Consider the following 14,926-nt stretch of genomic DNA (forward strand, 5'->3'; position numbering starts at 1 on the left):
TTAGGATAATTCTATTTATCATTACCTATATAAAACTTATAAAAAGTATAATAAAGTATGTCCTTACCAAATACAAAAAAAACAAGTGTAAAGGACCGTTTGGGATAATGTCTTTTCTGTTTTGACACTGCCTCACTTTTGGCGTCCAATGTAGCCTCCATTCCTGTGACGAAGGCCGCCTTGAAGTGGTCATTTCTGCTTCTCCTTGGCGCGAAGCATAAAGAGTGTGGGACGACCCATTGTCAATATGCATGTATTATGACTGAGAGTTGTGTGCTTCGGTGTCTGCGGCGGCATGCTTCAAAAAAGGGCAAGATTTCTTCTTTTCGAAGAAGACACAATATCAATATACCGCAGCCTCCCAAAACATACACATTTACACATCGCAACAGATTGCATATGGGAGACTTCCTTAAATGACCCTGGCTATCCGTAGAACGTTAATCCAATATACGGCGCGACAGCCGTTCTTCCGGTGATAATCAGCCATTCTTTCAGTAAACTCCCTGAGCAACCGAAGCCGGGAAAGCGCTTGGTAGCGTCGGAACTGTTTTTATATTTGAAAAAAATACACACAATATGGCATAACTGTGTAGTTGATACTATAACAAGTATGCATGTTTCATTATGTTTTTGCTGATGGTATATATGTTGCAGAATACTGAATAAGACATGAGCAAATATTCACTTTTTACTATTTTTATTTTAACAAATACATATCATTACCTACATTTAAAATATACAGAACGCTTATTGTAATTAGTATATCATATTTTAACGAATATTATAATATTGTTATTGACAAGGTTGGTTGCTGGTTCTTTGCCCATTCCTTTGTTCGCGGTAACTGGCATATCGAGGCTGATAGCTCCAGTTCACTGTTGACAAAGTGTTGCCATGACGTTGATTTGATAAATTACTGGATGGCTGGACGACGCTGCTCAAATGTGACGTCATTTGGTCATTTAAGCCACTTCAACAAGAAGGACAAGGTGAGATAACGTTGTACTTTTAGATATCGTTACTGTTTTGTCTTTAAAAATATGCGGGATGCAAATTTTATCCAGCATTTAGGTAAATTGCAAACCTTTTAGCATGTTTTGTGTTTATGCTAAATCGTAATTGATATGAATGCTTGTTTTTGCAATATGTCCCTAAACCTAATGTTATGATTTTTTATGTACAACATTTCCTTACAATAAAGCATGTTATTAAAATCTAAATTCGAATAGCTGTAATGCTTTTGAACTTAAAATAATAAAATATATACCTTTACCAGTAACTTTAATGTTGAATTTGAGCTTCTGATAAAGAACATTTATCAAGACCATTCACACGAAGGTGTCCTTAGAAAGCACATTATCTTCTTTAAATATTGTAATTTATTATTTTTGTACCCAAAACTACGCAATGCAGCAAAGCTGGAAACTCAACATACATCACTTTGTATCTGTTTTGGTGCTGTAACTTCATCTTAGGCTATTGATATAGATCTTCTGACATTATTATTAGTATAAAATCATTATTTTTAGTGCAATTAGGTGATAACAGGTTTTAACTGTAGTCTGCTGATGTAGGTGTCTACTGGGTATTCCTTTTGGTTTGTGATGTAATAGTTAAGCTTTTTCTTTGGTTTCTATCGATTATTGAATTTTAATTGTGCCTTTCTGTCCGTTATGGATTTCATCTCTAAAGGTTTATAACGTTCCTTACATGACTTAAGATTATTGACCAATAATATCATTTTGTAACGAGATTTTCCATGAACTTATTTTCTCATCTAATAACGTACAATCACTGTTTTCAACGTCGCATGTAAATTGATACAACGATGTAGTGATTTTACAAGGAAAATAATCCCTCCAGAAAGTTGAAATTTCACGGGATTCGATTAAATCATAATTACATTTATAGGCGTTTTATTTTATGGAGTACTATAGAAATATTGTACTCTCATCATACGGTATATTTATGTTTTAAGTGTTATATCTACAAAATATCAAACATCTATCCACATTTAGACTGACCTGTAAGTTGTCTCTCTCTCTCTCTCTCTCTCTCTCTCTCTCTCTCTCTCTCTCTCTCTCTCTCTCTCTCTCTCTCTCTCTCTCACACACACACACTCTCGATCTCCCTCCCTCTTTCTCTCCTTCTCTAATATGTACAATGTATCATACTCTTTTCCTTAGAGTGCTTGTGTAAGCACTTGCGTGCGAGGGTGTGTATGTAGGCGTGTGTGGCGTATGTGTGTCTGTGTGGATGTGGGAGTGAGGATTATGTTCGTAAATAGAGATAGAAGCTGCTACTGCAGATGTCAGATGATGATGAATGATGATGAACAATGGTGATGGTGAAGATGATGAATGGTGAAGATGATGATGATGATAATGATGATGATGATGATGAATGGTGATGGTGATGATGATGATGATGGTGATGGATGGTGATGGTGATGATGATGATGGTGATGATGATGATGGTGGTGATGGAAGGTGATGGTGATGATGATGATGATGATGGTGAATGGTGATGGTGATATGGTGATGATGATGATGATGATGATGAAGATGATGGTGAATGGTGATGGTGATGATGATGATGATGGTGAATGGTGATGGTGATGATGATGAATGGTGATGATGATGATGGTGAAGGTGATGATGATGATGATGATGATGATGATGATGATGATTATGATGAATGGTGATGGTGATGGTGATGATGATGATGATGATGAATGATGATGATGATGATGATGACGATGAATGGTGATTATGATGATGGTGGTGATGATGATTAGATGATGATGATGATGATGAATGGTGATGATGATGATGATGATGATGAATGAAACTGATGCAGCAGATTATGATGATGATGGTGAATGAAACTGCGGTGGCAGAGGATGATTGATGATAATCTTTAATTTGTTTTGTATTTGTAAAAATGCTTTGTAAAAATAAAATAATTATAAAAAAAAGGAAGAAAAAAAGTTGTTGGCAAGACTTTCCCAGCAGAGGTCTTTATAAGATTATCTCCCCCTAGTCTAGAATCAGATATGTAGTAGAGACAAAGGTTATCTAGCGAAATTATTGATTTTTTTCTAGAGTCTGGTGGTTAGTCTATTCCACATTAATTATTAATTGATGTCTGTTTCTCTATGGGCGTTTTGATTACGTGTCAATACTGATTAAAGGCTGTTGTCGTATGTTTCTGCTATTTTCACCTATTTTACTATTTTCTTGCGGTCCCTTAGAGTATCACTGAGTTCCACTGTATGTATTATAACGTTGCTACGACGGCATTTTTGCTTTATAGTTACGTTATTGCTATTGGTCTTAATTTATTTTGTATATTTTGTGAAATACATTAAGATAAATTTTCCCTTTATTTTAAAATCAATGTTTTTTCCGGTGTATTCGATGAAAAATTCCCAAAGAATTACGTTTACCCGTTTCCGTTTTCACAGAAGATCAATCATCTCAGCTTAAATATATTTTTGACACCCAAACGCTTTAAAGAGGTGATATTACACACACGTCTGGGGCTTGTATGTCAATACAAATTAATGAGCCATGAGTGTCATATATAGGGGTAAAATGTGTTCAGTTCAGAAAACAATTTATTCTAATACGAAAACATATGATGTTAAGTATGTAGGTAGCTATTTTGAATCATATATTTAATTATCTGTACAATATAGGTGATAAGATCGCCATCATTTATAAGTACTTTTCTTTTATCACCAGCCCCCAGGATCAGCCAGTCGCTGTATAGACTGTCCACCTAACATTGAGTCACAGTGTCACTACTCGGCTATGAAGATCTATCTTGACCAGGTCAAACAGGTTAGAATCCTGACAAATATTAAAAGAGTTTAATTCCATTTTGAAAGATTTTTCTGTTCATTTTTGATGATTGCTTCAGAGCTATGACACGTATATGATGTACGGCCATTGCGTTGTTCAAGTCTGACGCTTGGTTCCCTGTCTGTATTGTTTTGTTTAAGTCTGACACTGGATTCCCTGTCTGTATTGTTTTGTTTAAATCTGACACTGGATTCCCTGTCTGTATTGATTAACATTGTTTTGTTTAAGTCTGACACTGGATTCCCTGTCTGTATTGTTTTGTTTTGTTGTATTGTATAAGCTGACACTGGGTTCCCTGTCTGTAGTCTGACATAGTTCCCGTCCTGTATTGTTTTGTTTAAATCTGACACTGGATTCCCTGTCTGTATTGTTTTGTTTATGTCTGACACTGGGTTCCTGTCTGTGTATATACGTCCATTGTTTTGTTTAAGTCTGACACTGGGTTCCCTGCTGTATGATTAACATTGTTTTTGTTTAAGTCTGACACTGGGTTCCATGTCTGTATGATATACGTCCATATTTGTTTAAGTCTGACACTGGGTTCCCTGTCGTATTTTTTGTTTGCATGGTTGTCTGTTATTGTTTTGTTTAAGTCTGACACTGGGTTCCCTGTCTGTATTGTTTTGTTTAAGTCTGACACTGGGTTCCCTGTCTGTATTGTTTTGTTTAAGTCTGACACTGGGTTCCCTGTCTGTATTGTTTTGTTTAAGTCTGACACTGGGTTCCCTGTCTGTATTGTTTTGTTTAAGTCTGACACTGGGTTCCCTGTCTGTATTGTTTTGTTTAAGTCTGACACTGGGTTCCCTGTCTGTATTGTTTTGTTTAAGTCTGACACTGGGTTCCCTGTCTGTATGATGTACGTCCATTGTTTTGTTTAAGTCTGATACTGGGTTCCCTGTATGTGTGATGTACGTCCATTGTTTTTGTTTAAGTCTGACACTGGGTTCCATGTCTGTATGATGTACATCCATTGTTTTGTTTAGGTGTGACACTGGGTTCCATGTCTGTATGATGTACGTCCATTGTTTTGTTTAAGTCTGACACTGGGTTCACTGTCTGTGTGATATACGTCCATTGTTTTGTTTAAGTCTGACACTGGGTTCCCTGCCTGTATGATTAACATTGTTTTGTATAAGTCTGATACTGGGTTCCATGTCTGTATGATGTACGTCCATTGTTTGTTTAAGTCTGACACTAGGTTCCCTGTCTGTATTGTTTTGTTTAAGTCTGACACTGGGTTCCCTGTCTGTATGATGTACGTCCATTGTTTTGTTTAAGTCTGATACTGGGTTCCCTGTATGTGTGATGTACGTCCATTGTTTTTGTTTAAGTCTGACACTGGGTTCCCTGTCTGTATGATGTACATCCATTGTTTTGTTTAGGTGTGACACTGGGTTCCCTGTCTGTATGATGTACGTCCATTGTTTTGTTTAAGTCTGACACTGGGTTCCCTGTCTGTATGATGTACGTCCATTGTTTTGTTTAAGTCTGACACTGGGTTCCCTGTCTGTATGATGTACATCCATTGTTTTGTTTAAGTCTGATACTGGGTTCCATGTCTGTATGATGTACATCCATTGTTTTGTTTAAGTCTGACACTGGGTTTCATGTCTGTATGATGTACGTCCATTGTTTTGTTTAAGTCTGATACTGGGTTCCCTGTCTGTATGATGTACATCCATTGTTTTGTTTAGGTGTGACACTGGGTTCCCTGTCGGTATGATGTACGTCCATTGTTTTGTATAAGTCTGACACTGGGTTCCATGTCTGTATGATGTACGTCCATTGTTTTGTTTAAGTCTGACACTGGGTTCCCTGTCGTATGATGTATCATTGTTTTATAACTGACACTGGTCCTGTCGTTGAGTCCATTGTTTTGTTTAAGTCTGACACTGGGTTCCCTGTCTGTATGATGTACGTCCATTGTTTTGTTTAGGTGTGACACTGGGTTCCCTGTATGTGTGATGTACGTCCATTGTTTTGTTTAAGTCTGACACTGGGTTCCCTGTCTGTATGATGTACGTCCATTGTTTTGTTTAAGTCTGACACTGGGTTCCCTGTCTGTATGATGTACGTCCATTGTTTTGTTTAAGTCTGACACTGGGTTCCCTGTCTGTATGATGTACGTCCATTGTTTTGTTTAGGTGTGACACTGGGTTCCCTGTCTGTATGATGTACGTCCATTGTTTTGTTTAAGTCTGACACTGGGTTCCCTGTCTGTATGATGTACGTCCATTGTTTTGTATAAGTCTGACACTGGGTTCCCTGTCTGTATGATGTCGTCATTGTTTTGTTTAGGTGTGACACTGGGTTCCCTGTCTGTATGATGTACGTCCATTGTTTTGTATAAGTCTGACACTGGGTTCCCTGTCTGTATGATGTACGTCCATTGTTTTGTTTAGGTGTGACACTGGGTTCCCTGTCTGTATGATGTACGTCCATTGTTTTGTTTAGGTCTGACACTGGGTTCCCTGTCTGTATGATGTACGTCCATTGTTTTGTTTAAGTCTGACACTGGGTTCCCTGTCTGTATGATGTACGTCCATTGTTTTGTTTAGGTGTGACACTGGGTTCCCTGTCTGTGTGATGTACGTCCATTGTTTTGTATAAGTCTGACACTGGGTTCCCTGTCTGTATGATGTACGTCCATTGTTTTGTTTAAGTCTGACACTGGGTTCCCTGTCTGTATTGTTTTGTTTAAGTCTGACACTGGGTTCCCTGTCTGTATGATGTACGTCCATTGTTTTGTTTAAGTCTGACACTGGGTTCCCTGTCTGTATGATGTACGTCCATTGTTTTGTTTAAGTCTGACACTGGGTTCCCTGTCTGTATGATGTACGTCCATTGTTTTGTTTAAGTCTGACACTGGGTTCCTCTGTCTGTATTGTTTTGTTTAAGTCTGACACTGGGTTCCCTGTATGATGTACGTCCATTGTTTTGTTTAAGTCTGACACTGGGTTCCCTGTCTGTATTGTTTTGTTTAAGTCTGACACTGGGTTCCCTGTCTGTATTGTTTTGTTTGTTTTAGTCTGACGTCTGTTTTGGTTCCCTGTCTGTATTGTTTTGTTTAAGTCTGACACTGGGTTCCCTGTCTGTATTGTTTTGTTTAAGCCTGACACTGGGTTCCCTGTCTGTATTGTTTTGTTTAAGCCTGACACTGGGTTCCCTGTCTGTATTGTTTTGTATAAGTCTGACACTGGGTTCCCTGTCTGTATTGTTTTGTATACGCCTGACACTGGGTTCCCTGTCTGTATTGTTTTGTTTAAGTCTGACACTCTGACACTGGGTTCCCTGTCTGTATTGTTTTGTATAAGCCTGACACTGGGTTCCCTGTCTGTATTGTTTTGTTTAAGCCTGACACTGGGTTCCCTGTCTGTATTGTTTTGTTTAAGTCTGACACTGGGTTCCCTGTCTGTATTGTTTTGTTTAAGCCTGACACTGGGTTCCCTGTCTGTATTGTTTTGTATAAGGCTGACACTGGGTTTCCCTGTCTGTATTGTTTTGTTTAAGTCTGACACTGGGTTCCCTGTCTGTATTGTTTTGTTTGCGCCTGACACTGGGTTCCCTGTCTGTATTGTTTTGTTTAAGTCTGACACTGAGTTCCCTGTCTGTATTGTTTTGTTTGCGCCTGACACTGAGTTCCCTGTCTGTATTGTTTTGTTTTAGTCTGACACTGGGTTCTCTGTCTGTATTGTTTTGTTTCAGGCTGACACTGGGTTCCCTGTCTGTATTGTTTTGTTTAAGCCTGACACTGGGTTCCCTGTCTGTATTGTTTTGTATAAGTCTGACACTGGGTTCCCTGTCTGTATTGTTTTGTTTAAGCTGACACTGGGTTCCTGTCTGTATTGTTTTGTTTGTTTGCGCCTGACACTGGGTTCCTGTCTGTATTGTTTTGTTTTAGGTCTGACACTGGGTTCCCTGTCTGTATTGTTTTGTATAAGCGCCTGACACTGGGTTCCCTGTCTGTATGATGTACGTCCATTGTTTTGTATAAGCCTGACACTGGGTTCCCTGTCTGTATTGTTTTGTATACGCCTGACACTGGGTTCCCTGTCTGTATTGTTTTGTATAAGCCTGACACTGGGTTCCCTGTCTGTATTGTTTTGTATAAGCCTGACACTGGGTTCCCTGTCTGTATTGTTTTGTATAAGTCTGACACTGGGTTCCCTGTCTGTATTGTTTTGTATACGCCTGACAATGGGTTCCCTGTCTGTATTGTTTTGTGTAAGTCTGACACTGGGTTCCCTGTCTGTATGATGTACGTCCATTGTTTTGTTTAAGTCTGACACTGGGTTCCCTGTCTGTATGATGTACGTCCATTGTTTTGTTTAAGTCTGACACTGGGTTCCCTGTCTGTATGATGTACGTCCATTGTTTTGTTTAAGTCTGACACTGGGTTCCCTGTCTGTATGATGTACGTCCATTGTTTTGTTTAAGTCTGACACTGGGTTCCCTGTCTGTATGATGTACGTCCATTGTTTTTGTTTAGTCTGACACTGGGTTCCTGTCTGTATTGTTTTGTTTAGGCTGACACTGGGTTCCCTGTCTGTATGATGTACGTCCATTGTTTGTTTAAGTCTGACACTGGGTTCCCTGTCTGTATTGTTTTGTACGTCCACTGGGTTCCCTGTTGTATGATGTGTCTTGTTTGTCTGACACTGGGTTCCCTGTCTCTGTATGATGTACGTTCCATTGTTTTGTTTAAGTCTGACACTGGGTTCCCTGTCTGTATTGTTTTGTTTTCTGAACTGGGTTCCCTGTCTGTATTGTTTTGACACTGGGTTCTCTGTCTGTATTGTTTTGTTTCAGGCTGCACTGACACTGGGTTCCCTGTCTGTATGATGTGCGTTCATTGTTTTGTTTGCGCCTGACACTGGGTTCCCTGTCTGTATTGTTTTGTTTAAGCGCCTGACACTGGGTTCCTGTCTGTATTGTTTTTGTTTAAGTCTGACACTGGGTTCCCTGTCTGTATGCTGTACTGGGTTCCCTGTCTGTATTGTTTTGTTTAAGTCTGACACTGGGTTCCCTGTCTGTGTGATGTACGTCCATTGTTTTGTTTAAGTCTGACACTGGGTTCCCTGTCTGTATGATGTACGTCCATTGTTTTGTTTAAGTCTGACGCTGGGTTCACTGTCTGTGTGATGTCCTGTCTGTATTGTTTTGTTTAAGTCTGACACTGGGTTCCCTGTCTGTATGATGTACGTCCATTGTTTTGTTTAAGTCTGACACTGGGTTCCCTGTCTGTATGATGTACGTCCATTGTTTTGTTTAAGTCTGACACTGGGTTCCCTGTCTGTATGATGTACGTCCATTGTTTTGTTTAAGTCTGATACTGGGTTCCCTGTCTGTATGATGTACGTCCATTGTTTTGTTTAGGTTTGACACTGGGTTCCCTGTCTGTATGTTCTGATGTACGTCCATTGTATTGTATAAGTCTGACACTGGGTTCCCTGTCTGTATGATGTACGTTCATTGTTTTGTTTAGGTCTGATACTGGGTTCCCTGTCTGTGTGATGTACGTCCATTGTTTTGTTTAAGTCTGATACTGGGTTCCCTGTCTGTATGATGTACGTCATTGAACTGGGTTCCCTGTTGTGTGATTAGGTGTGTGACACTGGGTTCCCTGTATGTGTGATGTACGTCCATTTGTTTTGTATAAGTCTGACACTGGGTTCCCTGTCGGTATGATGTACGTCCATTGTTTGTTTAAGTCTGATACTGGGTTCCCTGTCTGTATGATGTACGTCCATTGTTTGTTTAGGTGTGACACTGGGTTCCCTGTCTGTATGATGTACGTCCATTGTTTTGTTTAGGTGTGACACTGGGTTCCCTGTCGGTATGATGTACGTCCATTGTTAGTTTAAGTCTGATACTGGGTTCCCTGTCTGTATGATGTACATCCATTGTTTTGTATAAGTCTGACACTGGGTTCCCTTTCTGTATGATGTACGTCCATTGTTTTGTTTAGGTGTGACACTGGGTTCCCTGTCTGTATGATGTACGTTCATTGTTTGTTTAAGTCTGATACTGGGTTTCCTGTCTGTATGATGTACGTCCATTGTTTTGTTTAGGTGTGACACTGGGTTCCCTGTTTGTATGATGTACGTCCATTGTTTTGTTTAAGTCTGATACTGGGTTCCCTGTATGTGTGATTTACGTCCATTGTTTTGTTTAAGTGTGACACTGGGTTCCCTGTATGTGTGATGTACGTCCATTGTTTTGTTAAAGTCTGACACTGAGTTCCCTGTCTGTATTGTTTTGTTTAAGTCTGACACTGGGTTCCCTGTCTGTATTGTTTTGTTTCAGGCTGACACTGGGTTCTCTGTCTGTATGATGTACGTCCATTGCTTTGTTTGCGCCTGACACTGGGTTCCCTGTCTGTATTGTTTTGTTTGCGCCTGACAATGGGTTTTCTGTCTGTATTGTATTGTTTGCGCCTGACACTGGGTTCTCTGTCTGTATGATGTACGTCCATTGCTCTGTATAAGTATGACACTGGGTTCCTTGTCTGCATTGTTTTGTTTGCGCCTGACACTGGGTTCCCTGTCTGTATTGCTTTGTTTAAGTATGACACTGAGGTCCCTGTCTGTATTGTTTTGTATAAACCTGACACTGGATTCCCTGTCTGTATTGTTTTGTTTGCGCCTGACACTGGGTTCCCTGTCTGTATTGTTTTGTATACGCCTGACAATGGGTTCTCTGTCTGTATTGTTTTGTATAAGCCTGACACTGGGTTCCCTGTCTGTATTGTTTTGTATACGCCTGACACTGGGTTCCCTGTCTGTATTGTTTTGTATAAGTCTGACACTGGGTTCCATGTCTGTATGATGTACATCCATTGTTTTGTTTAAGTCTGATACTGGGTTCCCTGTATGTGTGATGTACGTCCATTGTTTTTGTTTAAGTCTGACACTGGGTTTCCTGTCTGTATTGTTTTGTTTAAGTCTGACACTGAGTTCCCTGTCTGTATTGTTTTGTTTGCGCCTGACACTGAGTTCCCTGTCTGTATTGTTTTGTTTTAGTCTGACACTGGGTTCTCTGTCTGTATTGTTTTGTTTCAGGCTGACACTGGGTTCTCTGTCTGTATGATGTACGTCCATTGCTTTGTTTGCGCCTGACACTGGGTTCCCTGTCTGTATTGTTTTGTTTGCGCCTGACACTGGGTTCCCTGTCTGTATTGTTTTGTATACGCCTGACAATGGGTTCTCTGTCTGTATTGTTTTGTATGCGCCTGACCTGGGTTCCCTGTCTGTATTGTTTTGTATAAGCCTGACACTGGGTTCCCTGTCTGTATTGTTTTTTGTAGATACTGGGTTCCTGTCTGTATTGTTTGTTAACGCCTGACACTGGGTTCCCTGTCTGTATTGTTTTGTATAAGTCTGACACTGGGTTCCCTGTCTGTATGATGTACGTCCATTGTTTTGTATAAGCCTGACAATGGGTTCCTCTGTCTGTATTGTTTTGTATAAGTCTGACACTGGGTTCCCTGTCTGTATGATGTACGTCCATTGTTTTGTATAAGCCTGACACTGGGTTCCCTGTCTGTATGATGTCCATTGTTTTGTTTAAGTCTGACACTGGGTTCCCTGTCTGTATGATGTACGTCCATTGTTTTGTTTAAGTCTGACACTGGGTTCCCTGTCTGTATGATGTACGTCCATTGTTTTGTTTAAGTCTGACACTGGGTTCCCTGTCTGTATGATGTACGTCCATTGTTTTGTTTAAGTCTGACACTGGTTTCCCTGTCTGTATGATGTACGTCCATTGTTTTGTATAAGTCTGACACTGGGTTCCCTGTCTGTATGATGTACGTTCATTGTTTGATTAAGTCTGATACTGGGTTCCCTTTCTGTATGATGTACGTCCATTGTTTTTGTTTAAGTCTGACACTGGGTTCCCTGTCTGTATGATGTACGTCCATTGTTTTGTTTAAGTCTGATACTGAGTTCCCTGTCTGTATTGTTTTGTTTAAGTCTGACACTGGGTTCTCTGTCTGTATTGTTTTGTTTCAGGCTGACACTGGGCTCTCTGTCTGTATTGTTTTGTTTCAGGCTGACACTGGGCTCTCTGTCTGTATGATGTGCGTTCATTGTTTTGTTTGCGCCTGACACTGGGTTCCCTGTCTGTATTGTTTTGTTTGCGCCTGACAATGGGTTCTCTGTCTGTATTGTTTTGTATAAGCCTGACATTGGGTTCCCTGTCTGTATGATGTACGTCCATTGTTTTGTTTAAGTCTGATACTGGGGTCCCTGTATGTGTGATGTACGTCCATTGTTTGTTTAAGCCTGACACTGGGTTCCATGTCTGTATGATGTACGTCCATTGTTTGTTTAAGTCTGACACTGAGTTCCCTGTCTGTATTGTTTTGTTTTAGTCTGACACTGGGTTCCCTGTCTGTATGATGTTTGTTTAAGTCTGACGCTGGGTTCCCTGTTGTTGTTTTGTTTAGGTGTGACACTGAGTTCCCTGCCTGTATGATGTACGTCCATTGTTTTGTTTAGGTGTGACACTGGGTTCCCTGTCTGTGTGATGTACGTCCATTGTTTTGTATAAGTCTGACACTGGGTTCCCTGCCTGTATGATGTACGTCCATTGTATTGTATAAGTCTGACACTGGGTTCCCTGTCTGTATGATGTACGTCCATTGTTTTGTTTAAGTCTGATACTGGGTTCCCTGTCTGTATGATGTACGTCCATTGTTTTTGTTTAAGTCTGACACTGGGTTCCCTGTCTGTATGATGTACATCCATTATTTTGTTTAAGTCTGATACTGGATTCCCTGTATGTATTGTTTTGTTTAAGTCGGACACTGAGTTCTCTGTCTGTATTGTTTTGTTTCAGGCTGACACTGGGCTCTCTGTCTGTATGATGTACGTTCATTGTTTTGTTTGCGCCTGACACTGGGTTCCCTGTCTGTATTGTTTTGTTTGCGCCTGACAATGGGTTCTCTGTCTGTATTGTTTTGTTTGCGCCTGACACTGGGTTCTCTGTCTGTATGATGTACGTCCATTGCTCTGTATAAGTATGACACTGGGTTCCTTGTCTGCATTGTTTTGTTTGCGCCTGACACTGGGTTCCCTGTCTGTATTGCTTTGTTTAAGTATGACACTGAGTTCCCTGTCTGTATTGTTTTGTTTAAACCTGACACTGGGTTCCCTGTCTGTATTGTTTTGTTTGCGCCTGACACTGGGTTCCCTGTCTGTATTGTTTTGTATAAGCCTGACACTGGGTTTCCTGTCTGTATTGTTTTGTATAAACCTGACACTTGGTTCCCTGTCTGTATTGTTTTGTTTCAGGCTGATACCGGATTTCCTGTGTCTGTGATCACTGAAGAACCGACAATAGAGAGCGTGACAACAGCACTGAAAACAGGGCCCTATGGAGTCTGTGTATATGATAACGACAATGACGTCATGTCAAACCAGGTAATGGAAAGTTGACTTTGTTAAAACACAGCATGTAACGTTCGAAGGGCGTACCATTTATTTCAACAATTTTTTATTGCAAATAACATGCAAATGGATTATGCAACATGCAAGGCTAATATTAGCCATTTCCAAACAAATCCGATATAGTACAATTATCGACAAAATTTCATTTCGCTGATTAAGCAATAACTAATGAATCCTGCAAAATTACACTGTATAATTTGGAATGAAATGCAAACATAAAAGTTTTTGTTTATCGTCACTTCAGGTGGTCAATATGCAGTTTGAAGGGGGTGCTTCAGCCACTTTAACCATGATAGCTTTCACTTCATCGGCACTCCCACGTGATGTCAAAATCTATGGCACCAAGGTTTGTAACTAAGTCTAGTGTGATCAAATTTGATTAGTTTGTAACTAAGTCTAGTGTGATCCAATCTGATTAGTTTGTAACTAAGTCTAGTGTGATCCAGTCTGATATAGTTTGTAACTAAGTCTAGTGTGATCCAATCTGATTAGTTTGTAACTAAGTCTAGTGTGATCCAATCTGATTAGTTTGTAACTAAGTCTAGTATGATCCAATCTGATTAGTTTGTAACTAAGTCTAGTATGATCCAATCTGATATAGTTTGTAACTAAGTGTAGTGTGATCCAATCTGATATAGTTTGTAACTAAGTGTAGTGTGATCCAATCTGATTAGTTTGTAACTAAGTCTAGTATGATCCAATCTGATATAGTTTGTAACTAAGTCTAGTGTGATCCAATCTGATTAGTTTGTAACTAAGTCTAGTGTGATCCAATCTGATATAGTTTGTAACTAAGTGTAGTGTGATCCAATCTGATATAGTTTGTAACTAAGTCTAGTGTGATCCAATCTGATTAGTTTGTAACTAAGTCTAGTATGATCCAATCTGATTAGTTTGTAACTAAGTCTAGTATGATCCAATCTGATTAGTTTGTAACTTAGTCAAGTGTGATCCAATCTGATTAGTTTGTAACTAAGTCTAGTGTGATCCAATCTGATTAGTTTGTAACTAAGTCTAGTGTGATCCAATCTGATATAGTTTGTAACTAAGTCTAGTGTGATCCAATCTGATATAGTTTGTAACTAAGTCTAGTGTGATCCAATCTGATATTGTTTGTAACTAAGTCTAGTGTGATCCAATCTGATTAGTTTGTAACTAAGTCTAGTATGATCCAATCTGATATAGTTTGTAACTAAGTCTAGTGTGATCCAATCTGATATAGTTTGTTACTAAGTCTAGTGTGATCCAATCTGATATAGTTTGTAACTAAGTCTAGTATGATCCAATCTGATATTGTTTGTAACTAAGTGTGGTGGACCATTAGTCGCCAGTGATTACACAGCATACACATATATATAACGCACAAGGTATGTAACGCTAAAAGCACACATTTATTGAACAGTTCGCCGTAACAAATTCACATTCCAGGTAGTACATACAGCAGGCTGCCAACAATGCTTGGCCAATACCGACATCAATATTCAAATATAACGAGCCTACCTGTGTTACTTCATTACTAGATGTTATCAACAGTTTGTGCCTTATAGGTACAAATAACCTGTGCACCAACGATTATGTCCCATAGTTAGGAAGCTTATCAAACTC

The 14,926-nt window shown here is 39.5% G+C and overlaps 1 protein-coding gene across 1 annotated transcript in view; it reads left to right on the forward strand.

Annotated features, from left to right (window-relative positions):
• Positions 1–14,926, forward strand: part of LOC138333031 (putative oxidoreductase YteT) — a 50,769-nt gene that overhangs the window by 24,503 nt on the left and 11,340 nt on the right. The window contains exons 7-10 of the mRNA XM_069281132.1: positions 807–992; positions 3,750–3,848; positions 13,166–13,294; positions 13,566–13,667. Of these exons, the coding sequence (XP_069137233.1) occupies positions 807–992; positions 3,750–3,848; positions 13,166–13,294; positions 13,566–13,667 (516 nt within the window). The remainder of the gene's footprint in view (positions 1–806; positions 993–3,749; positions 3,849–13,165; positions 13,295–13,565; positions 13,668–14,926) is intronic.

This window comes from Argopecten irradians, chromosome 10, assembly GCF_041381155.1.
Source record: "Argopecten irradians isolate NY chromosome 10, Ai_NY, whole genome shotgun sequence".
Taxonomy (NCBI): domain Eukaryota; kingdom Metazoa; phylum Mollusca; class Bivalvia; order Pectinida; family Pectinidae; genus Argopecten; species Argopecten irradians.